Source organism: Panthera tigris, chromosome C2 (genome assembly GCF_018350195.1).
Source record: "Panthera tigris isolate Pti1 chromosome C2, P.tigris_Pti1_mat1.1, whole genome shotgun sequence".
Taxonomy (NCBI): Eukaryota; Metazoa; Chordata; class Mammalia; order Carnivora; family Felidae; genus Panthera; species Panthera tigris.
The window spans coordinates 46,304,844-46,327,198 of record NC_056668.1 but is presented as its reverse complement, the minus strand read 5'-3'; the positions used below and the strand labels follow the sequence as shown (position 1 = coordinate 46,327,198).

The 22,355-nt window shown below is 37.7% G+C and overlaps 1 protein-coding gene across 1 annotated transcript in view; it reads left to right on the top strand.

Annotated features, from left to right (window-relative positions):
- Positions 1-22,355, top strand: part of DCBLD2 (discoidin, CUB and LCCL domain containing 2) — a 91,450-nt gene that overhangs the window by 16,189 nt on the left and 52,906 nt on the right. Inside the window, exon 2 of the mRNA XM_007095953.3 lies at positions 1,532-1,759. Coding sequence (XP_007096015.2) covers positions 1,532-1,759 — 228 coding nt within the window. The remainder of the gene's footprint in view (positions 1-1,531; positions 1,760-22,355) is intronic.

The window sequence follows — 22,355 nt, the reverse complement described above, 5'->3', positions numbered from 1 at the left end:
ACTCTCTCTGTCTTCCTCAAATAAACTTAAAAAAAAAAAAAAAAAAAAAACTTTTCAAAAAATTTAGTTTTGAGACTTGTTTGAAATTACTTTTTCATTGATTCATGTACAATTTCCTTATACATCCAATTAATAAACATTTATTTTGCAACTACTTGCTAGATACTGTATTAACTTCTTACAGGCCTTTAAAGCTTTTATTTGTTCTAGCAAATGATATCAGCACTGCATTGTTCTCAAAAATAATAAATCAACATAATAGAAAATTCTTTTACAGCAATCTATATCTATATTGACTTTAAAACTCAGAACTGGGGCGCCTGGGTGGCTCAGTTGGCTAAGCGTCCAACTTCAGCTCAGGTCATGATCTCACAGTTCGTGAGTTCAAGCCCCGCGTCAGGCTCTGTGCTGACAGGTCAGAGCCTGGAGCCTGCTTCAGATTCATTCTCTCTCTCTCTCTCTCTCTCTGCCCCTCCCCTGATCATTCTCTGTCTCTCTCAAAAATAAACATTTAAAAAAATAAATAAAACTCAGCACTGTCACTTTTAGTATAGTTTTTTTGTGTAAGTACTGAATTATTCCAAAGGTGATTATAGGTGGCTATTTTTGAACGAAAAAATACTATCGTTTTAGTACAGTGTACCCATCTTCCTTTTAGAGATTTAAAAGAGATTCATTATTGAATCCCATCATTAAGGAATGCTGACTGGTACAATTGGAGCAGCACCTGAAACTTCTTACCACTGCATGCCTCTCCTAGGTGCCCAAATACCACTTTTTATGGGAAAGGGAAGGGTGCAAATAATAGTACTATGTTAAGTTACCTGAGTCCCCATATCCAGTTGCAGAACGAATTGCTGGAGCAAATCCTGCTGCTACCAAGATAGGAAGGTTATTTTTCCTAATGTTTCATGATGTACAAATGCCATTTTTTCCTCCTCATTTGGTAGGAAAAAGTGAGGTTTTAGGAGGGGGAGTACTCCAAAGTCCAATTTCAGTAGAATGTAAAATTAAATTTCATTAAATATTGCTTTAATGCCTTCAAGGATAAATGCCTTGTAATACTGTAGTATGATCAGTAATCTGCATAACCTTTAGTCTTCTCACAGATTTTAGAAAGGTTTATATTTATAAATAAATGGATGAAGCTGATCACATACTTTTATTTTTATAGTTTATGTTGTCTTTCAACAGTTACTATGAATTAATACTCCTTTAAAGATTGCAGTTGTGATATGTATATAAATGTATTGTTAAGCTAATAAATCTGTTTATTCAGATTGGAAAGTTCTTTGAATAAGGATAATCATTGATCATTTTGACCTTACCTGGCTTCTCTCTTGGCTCCTGTGAGTAAATATATTAAGAACTCTATCATCCCTTTTATCTTGTGTAAGGAAAGTATTGGTGGCATAAAATATCTGTCATACATATTTTTAAATTTTCACAAAAGAATCCTGATTATTTATAGTATAAGTTAAAGGTGTAATAATAATTTATCATTCTTTTAACTCTTTTTTTTTTTTTAAAGGTGATGGATGTGGACATACTGTACTAGGCCCTGAAAGTGGGACCCTCATGTCCATAAACTACCCACAGACCTATCCCAACAGCACCGTTTGTGAATGGGAGATCCGTGTAAAGATGGGAGAGAGAGTGCACATCAAATTTGGTGACTTTGACATTGAAGATTCTGATTCTTGTCATTTTAATTACTTGAGAATTTATAATGGCATTGGAGTTAGCAGAACTGAAATAGGTAGGAATTTTTCTTTTAAATGTACATCACTGCCCTGAGTTTTAAAGCTAAAGCAATGTTTGATACTTGACATTGAATAACTAGGTTGTATAGGATGATATGTAAGAAATTATTTGTGTGGACCATGTGTGGAAATCTCAATTTGAACCTTTTGGGAAGAGAAGATTCTTGTCTGTTTATTTACTCTCCAAATAAGCTTGTTGGTACTTTTGCAACAGGATGCCACTGTACTGCTTCCAAGAAGGAGGACATTAATTATCTCATTTTTTTGTTTTGTTTTTTTCCTGATCACTTTATTTGCAATTAAAGAATACAGGTATAATTCACGCATAATTCACACTTAGGAGGCAGTATATCATGGTGATTAAAGCATGGGTTTTGGATCCAAACTGCCTGGTATTAAACTCTCTCTCTGCTGTTGGCATATGTGTGACTTTGGGTGAGTTACCTGACCTGTTTTTTCATTTGTAAAATAGAGAATGAATTAGTAACATGTAAAGTGCTAAGAAGAGTACCTAACACATAATATATGCTTAGTAAATATTAGCTACTATAGTTGTTATTCTTAGCTAAAATCAGTGGTTTTCAATGATGCCTGCATATTAGAGTCACCTGGAAAGACTTTAAATAATACTGTATACCTGGTCCCCATCCTGGACCAGTTGAATCAGAATTGATTGGGTGGGACCCACGCCCCTGTATTTTAAAAGCTTCCCAGGAGAATCTACTGTGTCGTTAAGGTAAGAACCTTTGGCTTTTAGAGATCAGTCCCTTTGTTTTAGGAAAGGCAGAAAAAAATCTAAGACTCTTTGGGTGAGCTAACATCATAAAGAAATCTTGAATTCTTTCTGAGTTAATTTGGAAACATTGATCGGTACAAATGTATAAAATGTCTTTTAGAAGTGTAATTGGAACCCAGTATCTTTAAGTGTGATGTTCATCCTCTCGCCTCCTCCCCATCTCTGGTCTAATCCTTCATGTCTTCTCAATTTTTTGGCCTCTTACCAGTGGGAGCGAGGCCTGGTGCTTTTTTTTTTTTTCTTTTCTTTTTTTTTTTTTTTTTTTGGTAGGGTCGTTCTTTATTATTTTCTCTCTTTTTTCCTTTTTTTTTTTTTTTAAGTTTATTTACTTATTTTAAGAGAGAGCATGCGAGCAGAGGGAGGAGCAGAGAAAGAATCCCAAGTAATTAATCTCCACACTGACAGTGCAGAGTCTGATGCAGGACTCGAACTCACAAACTGTGAGATATGACCTGAGCCAAAACCTAGACTCAGATGCTTAACTGAGTCACCCAGGTGCCCCTTCTTTATTTTTTCTAAGTATGATCTGTTTCGGATTTTATCTTTAAGTAATTCAGTTTTGGTAAGTTGTTTGCCAGGTAAATTACCCAGTTCACCTGGGTCTTCAAATTCATTTGCAGTGATGTCTGCAAAATAGAATCCTGTGGCTTTTTTTCTAATGGTTATTTCAGTGGTTTTGTCAATGGTTATTTTCTTCATGACATTTTTTGTTTTCTTTATTTGTACTCTTTTTTTTTTTTCCCATGTCAGCTAGTGGTTTGCCTATTTTGTTTCTTCAAAAAATGGAATTTGATTTATTAACTGTATTTAGATCTGTTCTTTTTTTCTCTCCCTTATTAATCTTTGTTTCTAGTCCCATTATTTCATTTTCTTCATTATACTCGTTTTGAGCTTATTTTGCCATTTGTTTCTTACCTTTTAGAAAAGAATTTTAATTGATTTACATTCTTTCATTTTTATTGATAAGTATGTCTAAAGCTGTGGGGTTTAATTTGATATGCCACAGGTTGATTTATAATGTTATCAATACTTTTTTGGAATTCTGTAATTTGTTTTGTATTTCCCTTTTACCCACTAACTGTTTACTACTGGGTAAATAATACGTAAGTAGATTTATTTCCTGTTGGAAGTACCTTTCTTTGCTGCTGTTAATAATTTTTATTTTTCCTGCATTGTGGTCATAAATATTTCTGAGTGTGGTTGGAAGGGATATCACTATTTCATGGAGCTTGCTAATATTTTCTGCATAACCTAATATACAACCTTTATTATGAATGTCCCGTGTATGCTTGAGAAGGTTTATTCGCTAATAGCAAGATGCAAAGTTTGATATACATTCAGAAGATTTGTCTTATTTATTGTTTAGATTTTTTTAACTTTTTTTAATGTTTATTTATTTTTGAGAGAGAGAGAGAGACATAGCACAAGCAGGGGAGGGGCAGAGAGAGAGGGAGACACAGAATCTGAAGGAGGCTTCAGGCTCTGAGCTGTCATCTCAGAGCCTGACACGGGGCTCGAACTCACAAACCGTGAAATCATGAGCTGAAGTCGGACACTTAACCGACTAAGCCACCCACACGCCCCTCTGTTTAGATTTTCTACACATATCTTTATTTTTACTACTTGATTGGTATGTCTCTTTTTTCCTGTTTTTCCTTGGGATTTTGCTTTTACGGGAGTTGCAGTGTTGCATAAATATTCTTGATTATAATATCTTTATTTTAAATTGTGACCTCCAGCATTAGACGTTTCCTTTGTCATGTCTAATAATACTTTTATTGAATTCTTTGTCTCTCAATATCTGCATATCCTCCTTCTTGTCTCTTACTGTTTTCATTTGCCTGGTATACCTGCTTTGCTATTTTTAGCCTTTCTATATCGTTTTGTATGTGTTTCTTGTATGTAGCACATTTTTCGCGGTTTAATTTGTGAAGTAAATTGAAAGAAAAATTTTTTTGATAGCTGAGTTAAGCCCATTTGCACTTACTTATAAAATTGGAATGTTTTATCTCAAGTTTATCTTATTTTAAGCTATAATTATATGTATTTGTTGTGCTTATTTCTTTTGTTTTTTGTTTTTGTTTTTTTTTTTGGTTTGAGAGAGAGAGAGTGAAAGTGGGGGAGCGAAACAGAGGAGCGTGGGGGGGGGGGAGAGGGAGAGAGAATGAGTCTTAGGCTCCATGCTTAGCTCAGAGCCTGACATGGGGCTTGATCCCATGACCCTGGGATCATGACCTGAGCTGAAATTAAGAGTCAGACACTTCAACTGACTGAGTCACCCAGGCACACCTTGTTCGTATTTCTTTACATTGTTTTCTTTCCTTTTTATTTTAAAACTGCTTTTGGAGTTTAATAAGTTTTATAATTTTGTTCTAAGTGTTATCTTTCAATTTATACTATCTATTTTAAAAAAAAAAATTTTAATGTTTATTTATTTTTGAGACAGAGAGAGACAGTATGAATGGGGCGGGTCAGAGAGAGGGAGACACAGAATGTGAAGCAGGCTCCAGGCTCTGAGCTGTCAGCACAGAGCCCGATGTGGGGCTCGAGCTCACAGACTGTGAGATCATGATCTGAGCTGAAGTCGGATGCTTAACTGGCTGAGCCACCCAGGTGTCGCTGATTTGTCTTTTTTTTGATGGTGTTCTTTAACTCCCACCAATTGTCTGTGCTACCTACTACATAACATTCAATGAACTATTCTACCTCCTCTTTTCCTCTCTTCTTTTCCCTACTTTTACTCTGTTAGAACATAAATTCATAACATGCAGCCTACATCATATAACCTCTTATTCTTCAACCCCTCTCTAACTTTTCTGGATCTGTTTTGTTTTAATTTTTTAAGGTTTATTTATTTATTTTGAGAGAGAGTGCAAGTTGGGGAGGGGCAGGGAGAGGCTGAGAGGGAGAGAGACAGAATTGCAAGCAGGCTCCACACCGTCAATATGGAGCCCAATGTGGGGCTCAAAGTCATGAACTTCAAGATCATGACCTGACCTCAAATCAGACATTTACCTAACTGAGCGACCCAGGCGCCTCTCTAGTTCTGTATTTAAAAATAACAAATGGGGGCACCTGGGTGGCTCAGTCGGTTGAGCATCCGGCTTCCGCTCAGGTCATGATCTCACAGTCTGTGAGCTCGAGCCCCGTGTCAGGCTCTGTGCTGACAGCTCAGAGCCTGGAGCCTGTTTCAGATTCTGTGTCCCCCCCTCTCTCTGCCCCTCCCCTGCTCATGCTCTGTCTCTGTCTCAGAAATAAATAAACATTAAAAAAAATTTTTTTTAAATAAATAAAAAAAAATAACAAATGTTCATTTTCAGCCTTTTGCGCAAGTTCTCCCAGTCATACTGTGAATGGGTAAAATTCATCTTAGACTAGATTGATTCTTGAAGCAGAACTTATGGGTGCAGAATTTCTTGCATGTTTAAAATTGCCTTTTAGGGGCATCTGGGTGGCTCAGTTAAGCCTCCAGCTTCGGCTCAGGTCATGGTCTCATGATTCGTGGGTTCAAGCTCCATGTCACGCTCTGTGCTGACAGCTCAGAGTCTGGAGCCTGCTTTGGATTCTGTGTCTCCGTCTCTCTCTGCCCCTCCCCTGCTCGTGCTCTGTCTCTCTCTCTCTCTGTCTCTCTGTCTCTCTCTGTCTCTCTGTCTCTCTCTCTCAAAAATAAACATTTAAAAAAAACTGCTTATTTTTAAATTTGTATTACGTGAAGACTTGAGGATCAATTTGATTTTATGTAAATATGTCCTTGATTCACATGTTCTTTCTTTGAGTTTATTGATTTATTTTTAAATACTCTTCTGGAGTGCCTCAGTAGCTCAGACAAGTGTCCAACTCTTGATTTTGGCTCAAGTCATGATCTGGGATTGAGCCCTGCGTCGGGCTCCCTATGGACAGCACAGAGCCTGCTCTCTGTCAAAAATAAATAAGTAAACATTTAAAAAAATTAAAAAAATAAATACTCTTCCATTATTCCCTGACTTTTTGTATTGATTTTTGAGAAGTTTATTTACCTTTAAAGTCTTAATAGTGTTACAAGGATATGTGTTGAAGGTGATCATTGTGGGCTGGTTTTCATTGATATCCAGTGACCTCTTTCAATATATAGATACAGATCTTTCACTTCGGGAAAGTTTTGTGGGATGATACTTTTAATATTCTGTTCCATTGTCTTGTGGATCTTTTTTTGATTTTAAGTATAAGAAAATTAGATCTTCCTTGTCCTTTCAGCCACATTCTCACCAGTCCTTTTAGTTTTTTATTTCCTTTTCATTCTATTTTTATTCTTTTTTTCAATATTCATTATCATGTTTTTATTAGAATCCATTATTCCTTGTGCACTTTGTACATAAATATGGTCTTTACTTTTTATGTAATTTTGTCATTTCTTTGTTTTGTGAGACCAGCTCTTAGTTCTTTCAGATTTTGTCCATCTCTGTTTTTAGTTTTTGATTTTCTGTTTCAAGAGGTTTTATCATATCTCCAATTGTTTGAGGACATAACATTAAGTTTGGAGTGTTCAGTTTCCTTCTGCTTTACCATTGTTTTTTAGTGGGAGGAGGTTTCCATAAACTGAATTGTTGGGATTCTCGTATTTTGTTTGTATACTATATATTTTTTAAAGTAGATAAAGGCTGTAGCTAGGTATTTGTGTGGACAAGGGTGGTAGTTTGCAGTGCTTTGTTTACTTTATAGTTTGTGATAGGTTCATGATAGGCCTCTTCTGCCAGTGTAGTAGGTACTTTCTTTTTTTAGAAAAGAGGTTGAGGTGGAGGAGGAGTTGTGTTCTTTTCTTTCTTTCTTTCTTTCTTTCTTTCTTTCATCTTGCAGGATTCTAAATTTTTCCCTCTTGCTTTGCTTTTTCTCTCCTTTACAATGTATGTTCCAAAGAATTCCTCTCTATTGCTTTTAACCTACTTCTCCCCTGAAGTGTTTCCTTTCCAAAATTGCACTACTGAGGATTTCTGCGCTCTTAAGTTCCTTCCCTGAAGTCAGTATTCTCATTTACCAGTGGATTGTTTTTCCTAGTATTTTCTGGCTGTGCATGGGATACCTTGATCATCTTTGTCTTCCCCAATGGGTCTTTCCTTGACTTCTACCACTTAGGTTATTCTTAGACTCCCTGAAATCTGTTGCTATGCTTTACTGGTCTGTGACTCTTTGAGTTTCTTCCTCCTTATTTTAAAGTTGTCTTTGTAAAAAATACTTATTTTATGTCAAAATAAAGTGATAAGTACTCTTTCATTTGAAAGCAGTAAAACTATTACAATACAGTCATCATTGCTAACATTTTCCATTTAGAGCAGTTTTCCGTAAGCAGGAATTGAAGAAATGGTGGGTAATCTTAACGAGTGTAGGTATCTTGAATGATACATGTAAGAGCCACACAGTTTTATGTGAGATAAAGTCCTAGCCTATGAAAACAAGTCGTCAGGAAGGCAAAAGGCATCTCATATCTGTTCATCATGAAAATACATGGATTCCTGTGGATAGTTTTCATGAGACGGCTCAGTGGAAATTTAAATTTAATCTGGATTTGTCCCTAATGCCTAGGTGTATCATATGAGGTTGTTTGTAGCATTGCAAAGTACAGAAGCCATACACAATTCAAAATACCATAGTGAATCTTTGTGCCCTGGAATGGTCAAACTAGCTTAGTGACCTAGAAGAGAAAAAAAAATACACTTTGTCTGTATAAATGATGTTATCACTTCAAAATGTTTCCTCTAATGTTTGAGGCATGTCAATGAAGAATTGACAACTGTCTCGTTTTTTGGCAGGATTCAACTGGATAAAACTTAAGCTACTGTGCAGTCCTACCCAAGAATTCCTATTTGTGGGCCTTTACAGGAAATACTATAAAAAGCCTTTGACATCTCCTAAGTGGTGACAAATTTATTTTTCTATAAAAGCTTTGAAAGAAATTTCATGGTATGCTATGTATGTCTCAACTGTGATGCTTTGACGACACATCTGGTTTTTACTGAAGTCTGTACGTTGTTGTGACTCATCATTTTTATATTAATTATACTTAGTATGAGAAATTCTGCCAGCTATCAAGAAAGAAACTATCAACTTAATAAAAGCCAAAGCATTGAGTCACTACATTTATAGGAGCTTTTATTAATAAAATAGAAACAGATTAATGATTTTCTCTTCTGTCCAGAGGTTTGATTGCTTTCCAGAAGATAAGTCTTACCCTCAAAGTGTAAGTTTCCTAAGAGAGAAGGAAAACCTACTAAGAAAAATTTCATGGGGAAGATTGGTATTCCTTTGTAAATATTTTGGTCCACATGAATGCTATAAAATTTTCCATCGAGGCCCTTTGGTTACCATCATAGATAGTTATAAAAAGTTATGTGCTCCTGCCATTCTTTTTTTAAAAAAAAATTTTTTTTTAAACGTTTATTTATTTTTGAGACAGAGAGAGACAGAGCATGAACAGGGGAGGGTCAGAGAGAGAGGGAGACACAGAATCCGAAACAGGCTCCAGGCTCTGAGCCATCAGCCCAGAGCCCGACACGGGGCTCGAACTCCCATACCGTGAGATCGTGACCTGAGCCGAAGTCGGACGCCCAACCGACTGAGCCACCCAGGCGCCCCTGCTCCTGCCATTCTTTAAGAGGTTATTAGTAGAGGCACCTGCACTTAAAGAAATGCAAATTTTTAAAACTCAATATATTCCCTCCTTGAATTTTTAATTAGTAAAAAATATATAAAAATTTATGTTCACATGGATATAGTGAAATTGGTACTTTTTTTAATGTTGCAATCTCTTAGTAGTCATAGCTCACTCGGCTAGCAGTCTTGAAATACATATTAAGAATCCTTCTTAAGGAAATATTTCAAAAACTAAAGAAGACGTCTGTTCCAACATTTTTCACTATATAGAAATTGGAAGCCATCTAAATTTCTAACAATTAGGAGATTAAGTTATATCGACCATATAACCAGTTCTCGTCTATCACGGACTGTTTGCTATGAGCATTTTCTTACCCATCTTTTGGTGAATGTGAGTGCCAGTTCGACATCTAGAAGAAGAGTTGCTGGTTCACTGGATATGCATGTGTTCAGCTTTAGTAGATATTGCCAAATGCATTTGTGGTTGTGGTGGTTTAGACACACCAGTTGTGTATGAGAATTCCAGTTACGTATCTCTCCTTTTGCCATTTTAACCATTCTTGTGTGTGTGTGTGTGTGTGTGCTGATACCACATTGTAGCTTTGCTTTGCATGTCCCTGATGGCTAATCATATTATTCTCTTTTCATGTGTTTATTAGCCATTTGACTATCTTTTCTGAAAAGTGTTGAAATATTTTATGCATTTTTTTTCTGTTGGGTGATCATTTTCTTATTTGTAGTAGTTCTTTCTATATACTGGCATGAGTTCTTTGGGGTATGTGTATTAATTTTTTTTTTTAATGTTTATCCATTTACTTTTTTTTTAGTTTTTTAATGTTTTATTTATTTTTGAGAGAGAGACAGAGAGACAGAGCATGAGCAGGGGAGGGGTAAAGAGAGAGGGAGGCACAGAGTCCGAAGCAGGCTCCAGGCTCCGAGCTGTCAGCACAGAGCCTGACGCAGGGCTCGAACTCACAAATGTGAGATCATGACCTGAGCCGAAGTCGGTTGCTCAACTGACTGAGCCACCCAGGCACCCCATATCCATTTACTTTTGAGGGAGAGAGAGAAAGGGAGACAGAGAATCCCAGGCAGGCTCTTCACTGCCAGCTCAGAGTCCAACATGAAGCCCAAACCAACAAACTATAAAACCATGACCCAAGCCAAAACCAAGAGTCAGACACCCAACTGACTGAGCCACTGAGGCACCCCGTATGTACAAAATATATATTCTTCTGGGGTGCTTCGGTGGCTCAGTTGATTAAGCATCTCACTCTGGATTTCAGCTCAGGTCGTGATCTCACAGTTCATAAGATCAAACCCATGTGGGGCTCTGTGCTGACAGTGCAGAGCCAACTTGGGATTCTCTCTCTCCCTCTCTCTGCTCCTCCCCCCTCATGTTCTCCTCTCTCTCTCTCTGTCTCTCTCTCTCTTTCTCTCTCTCTCTCTCTCTCAGAAATAAGTAAACTTTAAAATGTGTGTGTGTGTATGTATATATATGTGTGTGTATATATATGTATACATATGTGTGTATATATACACATATATGTTCCCTTTTTCTATGGCCTTTCTTTTTATCTCCCTATTGGTATCTTTTGGTAGACTTTAATTTTAACCATTTTAATGTTCAGTTATTAATTTTTTAAATTTATAGTTACCATTTTTTGTGTTCTCTTTTAAAATCCTTGCCCCTCATAGCTCATGAAGTTGTTCCCAACATTTTCCTCTAAAAAAAGCTTTATTGTTTTCCTTTCTACACATATTATCTTCAATCCGTCCATAATTGATTTTTGTACATGGCATGGGAAGTAGGAGTAAAAGTGTCAAGGTACATTTTCCCATGTGGACTTTATTTTTATCTTATTTAAAAAACTTTTTTAAAAGTTTGTTTATTTTGAGAGAGAGTGCAGGGGAGGGGTGGAGAGAATCCCAGGCAGGCTCCACACTGTCAGTGCAGGGCTTGAACTTGAACCGTGAGATCATAACCTGAGCCAAGATCAAGAGTCAGACACTTAACTGGCTGAGCCACCCAGGAGCCCCTGGACTTTATTTTTAAATGTACAAATACTGGGTCTGTCATTTATTCATGAAAAAATAACACTGAAATTACCATCTTCTCCTGAAATCAAAATCCACAATGATTTTTTTGATATACAAAAATACTCTCTTATTTTATACCTTTTTTTAGAGAGGGCAGGAGAGAAGGGGGAGAGGGAGAGAGAGAGAGAGAGAGAGACAAAATCTCAAGCAGGCTCCACACTCAGCATGGAGCCCAACATGGGGCTTGATCTCATGAGTGTGAGATCATGACCTGAGCCAAAATCAAGAGTCAGGACACTTAACCGACTGAGCCACCCAGGTGCCCTGAAAAACACACTTTTATTTTATTATTTTTTAAAATTAATTTATTTACAGAGAGAGAGAATGAACATGAATGGGGAGGGGCAGAGAGAGAGGATCCCAAGCCATCTCTTTGCTGGTCAGTGGAGCCCAATGCAGGGCTCGAACTCACAAACCATGAGATCATGACCTAAGCTGAAATCAAGAGTCAGATACTTAACAGACTGAACCACCCAGGTGCCCCATCTGAAAAATATACTTTTAAGGTAGTCACCACTGTCTTTTAGAAGTAAAGGCAAATCCATTATTGGTGCTACTGCTATTGCTTTTAAAAATGGTAAATATTTGTTACTTGTTCTTTTAAATATATGCTAAAAAAATGTACTCAATATTGTTTAAAAGGAAATTAGATCTGTACCTTCCCATGATTATCTTCTCCATGTAAGTCTTTGTTGAAACAGTTAAAGGTAATGCTAAGTCCAGCCAAAAGCAACTTATTGTTAGTCACCATATAATCGAAATCATTATGGGAAGACAGTCATTTAAAAGAAGAACATGACTCAAAGCAATCTACACATTTAATGCAATTCTATCAAAATACTGCTGACATTTTTCACAGAGCTAGAACAAACAATCCTAAAATGTATATGGAACCACAAAAGACGCCAAAACAATCCTGAAAAAGAAAAGCAAAGCTGGAGGCATCCTGATTCTGGACTTGAAACTGTATTACAGGCTGTAGTCATTAAGACACTATGGGACTGACACAAAAACAGACACTATATCAATGGAACAGAATAGAAAACCCAGAAATGGATCTACAACTATATGGTCAACTCATCTTCAATAAAGCAGGAAAGAATACCGCATGGAAAGAAGACTGTCTCTTCAACAAATGGTGCTGAGAAAACTGGACATCTTCTGCAACATGCAGAACAATGAAATTGGACCACTTTCTTACACCATATACAAAAATTCAAAATGGATGAAAGACCTAAATTTGAGACAGGGAAAACTATCAAAATCCTAGAGGAGAGCACAGGCAGCAACCTGTTTGACCTAGGCTGGAGTAACTTGTTACTAGACACATCTCCCGAGGCAAGGGAAACAAAAGCAAAAGTGAACTATTGGGACCTCAAGATAAAAAGCTTCTGCACAGAGAAGGAAACAATCAAAACTAAAAGACAACTGATGGAATGGGAAATGATATTTGCAAATGACATATAAGATAAAGGGTTAGTATTCAAAATCTATAAAGAACTTCTCAAACTCACCACCCTAAAAACAACTGATCTAGTTAAGAAAGGGTGAGAAGACATGAATAGACATTTTTCTAAAGAAGACATCCAGATGGCCAACAGACAGGTGAAAAGATGCTCAATGTCACTCATCATTAGGGAAATACAAATCGACCACGATGAGATACCACCTCATACCTGTCAGAATGGCTAAAATTAACAACATAAGAACAGATGTTGGCGAGAATGCGGAGAAAGGGGAACCCTTTTGTACTTTTGGTGGGAATGCAAACTGGTGCAGCCACTCTTGAACACAGTATGGAAGTTCCTCAAAAAGTTAAAAATAGAACTACCGTATGACCCAGCAATTGCACTACTAGGTATTTACCCAAAGGATACAAAAATACAAGTTCAAAAGGGTACATGCACCCCAGTGTTCATAGTGGCATTATCAGCAATAGCCACACTGGGGAAAGAACCAAAGGGTCCATCGACTGATGAATGGATAAAAAAGATGTGCTATTGTATATACAACGAGTTATTATTCAGCCATCAAAAAGAATAAAATCTTGCCATTTGCAACGGCATGGATGGAGCAAGGAGCTAGAGCTAAGCAAAATAAGAGATAAATATATGGTTTCATTCATATATGGAACTTAAAACAGATGAACATATAAGGGGGGGAGAAAAAAGGGAAACAAACCATAAGAGGCTCCCAAAGATGGAGATCAGTGGCACCTGGGTGACTCAATTGTGCGTCCAGCTTCATCTCAGGTCATGATCTCAGTGTTCATGAGTTCAAACCCTGCATCGGGCTCACTGCTGTCAGCACGGCCTCCTCTGGATCCTCTGTCCCGTCCCCCCACCACACACACACATGCACACGAGCGCTCTCTCTCGCGCGCGCGCTCTCTCTCTCTCTCTCTCAAAAACATTTAAACAGAACAGAGGGTTGATGGAAGGAGGTGGGTGGGGGATGGGCTAAATGGGTGATGGTTATTGAGAAGGGCACTTGTTATAATGAGCACTGGGTGTTGTAGGTAAGTGATGAGTCACTGAATTCTGTTCCTGAAACCAATATTGCACTGTATGTTAACTAACTAGAAATTAAATAAAAATTTTAAAAAGGTGGGGGGAAGAAGAATATGTGAAATCACTCTGTCAGATGGCTAATTTTACACCTCCATCTCACTCTGGCCCACCAAGCACAAGGCAGTGATCCTTATTGGTGGACGTTACTTACTGATAGCATCTTTTCTAAACATTTTCTGGGTATTAAAATGCCCTCTTATGCATTTTAGGGGCTTCAACTGTGCATTTGCCCTGTTCTGCTACACTGAGCTTTCCAAGGGCAACAGTGTGCCAGTCTAGTTTCATCACTAAATTCCTAGTGCATACCTCTCTCAGTGCCTGGATATTCGGAGGCTCAGTTCATTGATGAATTACTTTGAAAGTTCCACATTTGGAATTGTTTTTGTGATTAGAAGTGCTTCTGGACATAAGCACTAAAATCACATGCCTAAATCAGTTTGTAAATTAGGAGTGATATTCTCTAAGCAAACTCCATTTCCATCTATTCCATCTGTTGGAGGTAGACAGATTTGATGTGCTTTTGCTCTAACAAGTAACTCCCACCCTCTATCTTCTCTAAGTTGCAAGTTTGTAAGGAGAGTGTTGTTCTGTGACAGACCTCTTGGGTAAGTTAAATGATCTTCCATTTAGTCGAGAACATAAATCGGATTTCTTAAGTTTTATGGCAGTAATAATAGCACCTCTAATCTATTTCACATCAGAGGGATTGCTTCCCTCTTTTGAATATAGAATATTTTCATTTAACAACTTCCAGAGTTTATTGCTGTTCACTGTCTACCAAAAGTATAGTTAATACAGACTTTGAAAGACATCTGATAACCTTAAGACCTCTAAGCTCTATGCAAGAGGATGCAAACTCATTGCCAACAGGGGATGGAGTGAGTGTAGTAACAGCATTGCGCTGATAAATGCTAACTGAGCTTCGGGATTGGGGACTTATGGAGTGGTGGGGACTGTAACAAACCAATGTATGACTTTCTCTCTTTAAAGGGGACAGCCATTACTTAGGTACAGTCATTTGGAGAACTGGCCCGGGTGTCTTTTATTTATTTTATTTTTATTTATTTTTATTTTTTGAGAGAAGCCAGAAATTCAGAATTTATGTGAAGTTTAAAGATTTTTTAAATTGTTTTTAATGTTTATTATTTATTTTTGAGAGAGAGAGCATGAGTGGGGAGGGGCAGAGAGAGAGGGAGACACAATCTGAAGCAGACTCCAGGCTCTGCGCTGTCAGCGCAAGCCCAATTCAGGGCTTGAATGCACAAACTGTGAGGTCATGACCTGAGCCAAAGTTGGATGCTTAACCAGCTGAGCCAGCCAGGTGCCCCGAAGTTTAAAGATTTTTAAATCTTGGCAGCTAATCATTATTGAAATAGCATAACCCCCAAATTGTATAGGCCAAGAGGACCTGAGTCATGGGTAGATTCCAACCTCTGCACTTTATTTCTCTTGGATTTGATCATCCAAAGGCAAGGTATCCTTACTATACAAGCATCCCTCAGAGGTATGGTGGGTTCAGTTTCATATCCCAGCAGTAAAGCGGGTATTGGAATAAAGCAAGTCAAATGAATTTTTTGGTTTCCCCATGCATATAAAAGTTACATTTACACTATACTATAGTAAGCATGCAGTAGCACAAGATATGTGCTATACATAACTTACATATACATAACTTAAAAATACTTGATTGTTGAGGCATCTGGGTGGCTCAGTTGGTTAAGCGTCCAACTCTTGATTTCAGCTCAGGTCATTATCACATGGTTGTGAGATCAAGCTCCGTGTCAGGTCAGCATGGAACGCAGAGCCTGCTTAGGATTCTCTTATCTCTCTCTCTCTCTCTAAAAATAAATAAACTTAAAAAATACTTTCTCAAAAAAAAAAATACTTGATTGCTAAAAATTGCTAACCATCACCTGCACTTTCAGTCTTTTCAGTCAATCTTTTTGTTGGTGGAGGATCTGGTGTCAATGTTGATGGCTGTTGACTGATCAGAGTGGTGGTTGCTGAAGGCTGGGGTGACTGTGGCAGTTTCTTTAAGACCGCAATGAACTTTGCAGCATCGGTTGACTCTTCCTTTCAGAAAAGATTACTCTATAGCATGTGATGCTGTTTGATAGCATTTTACCCGCAGTAGAACTCATTTCAAAGTTGGGGTCCATCTTCTCAAACCCTGCCACTGCCTTGTCAACTAAGTTTATATACTGTTCTAAATCCTTTGTTGTCATTTCAGCCATCTTTATGGCATCTTCACCAGGAGTGGTTTCCATCTCCAGCAACCACTCTCTTTGCTCATCCATAAGAAGCAGCTACTCATACATTCAGATTTTATCATGAGATTGCAGCATTTCAGTTACATCTTCAGGTTCCACTTCTAATTCTCTTGCTATTTCCACCACATCTGCAGCTACTTCCTTCATGGAAGTCTTGAACCCTTCACAGTCATCCATGAGGGTTGGAATCAACTTCTTCCAAACCCATTAAGGTTGATAATTTAACCATATCCCATGAATCATGAATGTTCTTAATGGTATCTGGAATGCTGTATCTTTTCCAGGAGGTTTTCAGTTTACTTTGCCCAGATCTGTCAGAGGAATCGCTATCCATGGCACCTGTAGCCTAATGAAATGTATTTCTTAAATAATAAGACTTGAAAATCAAAATCACTTCTTCATCCATGGGCTGCAGAAGCAATATTATGTTAGCAGGCATGAAAACAACATTAATTTCATTGTATATCTCCATCAGGGCTGTTGAATGACCAGGTACATTGTCAACGAGCAGTCCTATTTTGAAAGCAGCCTTTTTTTCTGATCAGTAGGTCTTAACAGTGGTCTTAAAATACTTAGCAAACCATGTTTCATACAGATGTGCTATCATCCAAGCTTTGTTGCTCCATTTCTAGAGCACAGGCAGAATAGATTTAGCATAATTCTTAAGGGTTCTAGGATTTTTGAAATGATAAATGGACATTGGCTTCAAATTAAAGTCCCCAGCTGCCATAGCCCCTAATAGGAGAGTCAGCATGTTCTTTGAAGCTTTGAAGCCAGGCATTGACTTCTCTCTAGCTATGAAAGTCCTAGATGGCATCTTCTTCCAATTGGGGACTGTTTGTCTACACCGAAAATGTGTTGTTCAGTGTGGCCACCTTCATGAATTATCTTAGCTAGATCTTCTGGATGATTTGCTGCAGCTTTTTCAGCATTTGCTGCTTCACCTTGCACTTTTATGTCCTAGAGATTGGTTTCTTAAATCTTACAAATCCATTGCTGCTAGCTTCCAGCTTTTCTTCTGCAGCCTTCTCACCTCTCTCAGCCTTCACAGATTTAGAGTCTTGCTCTGGATTAGTGTCTGCTTAAGGGGATGCTGTGGCTGGCTTGATCTTTTCTTTAGAAGACTAAAACTTTCTTCACATCAGCAGTAGGACTGTTCCATTTTCTTATTCACGTGTTCACTGGAGAAGCACTTTTAGTTTCATTCAAGAATTTTTCCTTTGATGGGGCGCCTGGGTGGCGCAGTCGGTTAAGCCTCCGACTTCAGCCAGGTCACGATCTCACGGTCCGTGAGTTCGAGCCCCGCGTCAGGCTCTGGGCTGATGGCTCGGAGCCTGGAGCCTGTTTCCGATTCTGTGTCTCCCTCTCTCTCTGCCCCTCCCCCGTTCATGCTCTGTCTCTCTCTGTCCCAAAAATAAATAAAAAACGTTGAAAAGAATTTTTCCTTTGCTTTCACAGTTTGGCTATTTGGCACAAGAGGCCTAGTTTTCAGGCTGTTTCAGCTTTTGACATGCATTTCTTACTAAGCTCAATGATTTCTAGCTTTTGATTTAAAGTGAGAGACGTGCGACTTTTTCACCTGAATGTTTAGAGGCCACTGAAGGGTTATTAATTGGACTAATTTCAATAGTGTTGGGTCTCACGGTAAAGGGAGGCCTAAGAAGAGGAAGAGAGATGGGAATGACTGGTTGGAGGAGCAGTCAGAACACACACATCGATTAAGTCTGCCAGTCCTACGGGTTTCATGGCACCCCAAACAGTCATGACAGTAACATCAAATCACAGGCCGCAGATTACCATAACAACTCTAATGATAATGAAAAAGCATGAAATATTGTAAGAATTACTAAAATGTGACACAGAGACACAAAGTGAGCAAATGTTTGTTGGAAAAATGGTGCCGACAGACTTGCTAGATGCAGGATTGTCACATACCTTCAGCCTGTAAGAAAAAAGGCACAATCTGCAAAGCACAATAAGGCAAAGTGCAATAAAATGAAGTATGCTTGTACACCAAAGTAGATTTCTGGTTAGATTAGTTTTGTGTTGTTTTGTAATGTTACCACAAACCTAGCAGCTTAAAATAGCATAATTGATTATCTCAGTTTCTGTAGATCAGAAGTCTGGGTTTGGCATGACTGGATTCCCTGTTCAGGGTCTTGCCTGGTTGAAATCAAGGTAATCATCTAGGGATGTGGTTCCTTTCTGAAGCTGGAGGTTCTCTTCAAGCTCTTTGCTTGTTGGCAGAATTCACTTGTAGTTGTAAAACTGGGGTCCCATTTTCTTGCTCCCTATTGCCCAGGGACTGTTTTCAGTTCCAAAGACCACCTGCAGTGTTCAGCACATAGATGTTCTTTTTCTTTAGGCCAGCAGGCATTTCTAATTTCCAGTTAATGGACTAACTAGAGGAAACACTTTGCTTTTAAAGGGCCTAACTGATTAGGTCAGGCAAACCCAGGAAAATCTCCCTCTTACCATATATGTAATATACAGATAGTTAAAAAAAAATTTTAAAGGCAGGAATCCGGTTGAGAGAATACTCTAGAAGCATAGGAATGTCACATACCAGAGGAATTTTTTTTTCAAGTTTATTTATTTATTTTGACAGAGAGAGAGGAGGGGGCAGGGGGTGAGAGAATCCCAAGCAGGCCCCACACTGTCAGCACAGAGCCTGGTGTGGGGCTTGATCTCACAAACCTGCACTGAAATTGAGTCGGATGCTTAACTGACTGAGCCACCGAGGTGCCCCAGTAATCGTTTTAAATATGGAAATAAGTTATACTTAACAAATCTGTGTGCCATTATCTAAAGTATGGAAAAATTGGAAACCTGAGTTTCCATGGTAAAGGAAGTAGTTACATTTACTACTGCTTATGCACTTAGAATTGGTTCTTGCCCCACCACATTTTCCTGAGGAAGTCCATTTCCTTTGGAGCATAGTTGGGAGTCCTTAGCCACTTTCTCCGCTGAGGCTTCCTTGTATCATACTGAGACTCAAGTTTCCTATGCATCCAAACTGTCTCCAAACAGATGACCCACTTACATCTTGCATGTCCTCCCCTTGAGTTACATCCCTTTTCCCAAAAGGCAAGAGATACTTTTCTTTTTCAGCTGAGTCTGGATAAATAATTCTCACAATTCCTTCTGTTTTCAAAAGGTCATATTGGGGGCGCCTAAGTGGCTCAGTCAGTTAAGCATCCGACTTTGGCTCAGGTCATGATCTCACGGTTCGTGAGTTTGAGCCCCACGTCATGCTCTGTGCTGACAGCTCAGAGCCTGGAACCTGCTTTGGATTCTGTGTCTCCCTCTCTCTGCTCTTCCCCACCTCATGCGTGTGCGCGCGCGCTCTCTCAAAAATGTAAAAAAAAAAAAAAAAAAAAAGTCACATTGTTCCTTCTTCCAGATTTATCAACCATCTCTTCATGACAGCTTACCCTGGGATAACTTCAGAATACTGGCTATGTTGTTTGTAATTTTTCCTGTTATGAATAATGCTGCTATGAACTATCATTTACAAGTTTTTGTGTGGACATAGGTTTGCATTTCTCTTGGGTATATACCTAGAAGTATAATCTCTAGATCACATGCTGACACCATGTTTAACCGTTTGAAGAACGGCCAGACTGTTTTCCAAAGCAACTGCACTATTTACTAGCAGCGTATTAGGGTTCCATTTTTTTCTAGATCCTTATCAACTTATTATTTTTCTTTGAATTGTGGGTATGAAGTAGTATCTCATTGGGATTTGATTTGCATTTCGTTGACTGCTAATGATGTGGTGTGTGTTGCACATTCTGTAAGTTTGAAAAAATGTGTCACCTCTGTCCATTGTGGTATCAACAAGAGAGTATTTTCACTGCCCTATAAGTCCTCTGTGCTCTACCTATTCATCCTGCTTCCTCCAACACCTGACAACCACTGATCTTTTTATTGTCTCCATGGTTTTGTCTTTCCAGAAGGTGACAAAATTGGAATCAAACAATATGTAGTCTTTTCAGATTGCCTTCTTTCACTTAGTAATGTGCATTTAAGTTTCCTTTATGTCTATTCGTGGCTTGATCATTCCTTTTTAGTATTGAATAATATTTCATTGTCTGAACATATCACAATGTCTATCCATTCACCTACTAAAGGAGATCTTGGTTGCTTCCAACTTTTGACAGTTTATGAATAAAGTTGCTGTAAACATCCATGTGCAGATTTTTATATAGACATAAATTTTAAACTCCTTTGAGTAAATATCCAGGAGTGTGATTGCTGGATTGTGTGGTAAGACTTTTTAGTTTTGCAAGAAATCCCAAAAAGAATCCCCCATTTTGATTTCCCGCCAACAATGAATGAGAGTTTCTGTTGCTCTACATTTTCATCAGCATTTAGTGTTGTCAGTGTTCTGGATTTTAACCATTCTAATAGGTGTGTAGTGATATTTCATTGTTGTAATTGCATTTCCCTGATAACATGTGATGTAGTGCATCTATTTATATGCTTGTTACCTGTATATTTTTGGTGAGGTGTCTGCCAGGGTTTGGCCTATTTTTAATTCATGTTGTTTGCTTATTGAGTGTTAAGAGGTTTATATATATATATATATATATATATATATATATATATTTTGGGTAAGATTCCTTTATCACATATGTCCTTTATCACGTTTGTATCTTGTAAGTATTTTCTCCCAGTTTGTTGTGGCTGGTTTTCTCATCTTTTGACATTGTCTTTCCAGAGCAGAAGTTTTTAATTTTAATGAAGTCCACTTTATCAGTTATTTCTTTCATTGATCATGCCTTTGGTGTTGTATCTAAAAAGTCATTTTCATACTCAGGTCACCCAGATTTTTTCCTGTGTTATCTTCTAGGAGTTTTACAGTTTTGTATTTTACTAGGGTCTGTAATACTTCTTGAATTAATTTTTGTGAAGGGTATAAGGTCTGTGTCTAGATTCATTTTTTTTGCATGTGGATGTCCAGTCATTCCAGCACCATTTGTTGAAAATACTACCTTTGCTTCATTGTATTGCCTTGTTCCTTTGTCAAAGATCATTTGGCCATATTCCATTGATCTATACAATATCACGCTGTCTTGATTAATATATTTATAGTAAGTCTTGAAGATGGGTAGTGTTAGTCCTCCAACTTTGTTTTTCTTTGTTTTTGTTTTTGCTATTCTGAGTCTTTTGTCCCTCCATATATCCTTTACAATCATTTTGTTGATATTCACTAAATTACTCACTGAGATTTTTTGTTTTATTGGGAAATAACTGACATATATCACTATGTACGTTTAAGCTGTACAGGATGATAGTTTCATTTACATATATTGTAAAATGATTACCACAGTAGGTTCAACTAACATCCATCATCCCATATACCCCCTACCCCCACTCACCCTCTGCCTCTGGTGCCCATAAACCCGATATTATTTTCTGTGCATTTGGTGAGTTTTTTTAGATTACACATATAAGTGAGATCATAAAGTATTTGTCTTTCTCTGACTTAATTCACTTAGCATAATGCCTTTAAGGTCTTTCAGTGTTATTGCAAATGGTAAGGTGTCTGCGTGTTTTATGGCTGAATGATATTTGTTGTATAATATTTTGTTGTATGTATATGTATCCATTCATCCATCCATGGACACTTAAGTGGTTTCCATATCTTGGGTATTATAAATAATGCTGCTGTGAATGTCGGGGTACAGATATCTTTTTCAGTCAGTTTTTGTTTGCTTTGGATATATTACCAAACGTAGAATTGCCAGATCTTATGGTGGTTGTATTTTTTATTTTTTTGAGAATCCTCTGTTCTGTTTTCTGTAGTGACTACTCATTTACAGTCCCACAGTGCACAGGGTTCTCTCTTTTCTCCACATCCACACCAGCATTTGGTATCTCTTACCTTTTTGATGATGGCCATTCTAACAGACGAGATGATATTTTATTGTGGTTTTCATTTGTATTTCCCTAATGACTAGTGATGTTGGCATCTTTTCATGTACGTGTTGGCCTTTCATGTATCTTCATTGGAGAAATGTCTGTTTAGGTCCTTTGCCCATTTTTTTATTGGGTTATTTTATTTATTTTGTTTTCTGCTTTGAGTTGTATAAGTTCTTTATATATTTTCGATACTAACCCCTTACAAATACATGGTTTGCAAATATTTTTATTTCCCTTCCATAGGTTGTGTTTGTACTTTATTGATGGTTTCTTTTGCTGTATAGCTTTATTTTATTTTATTTTT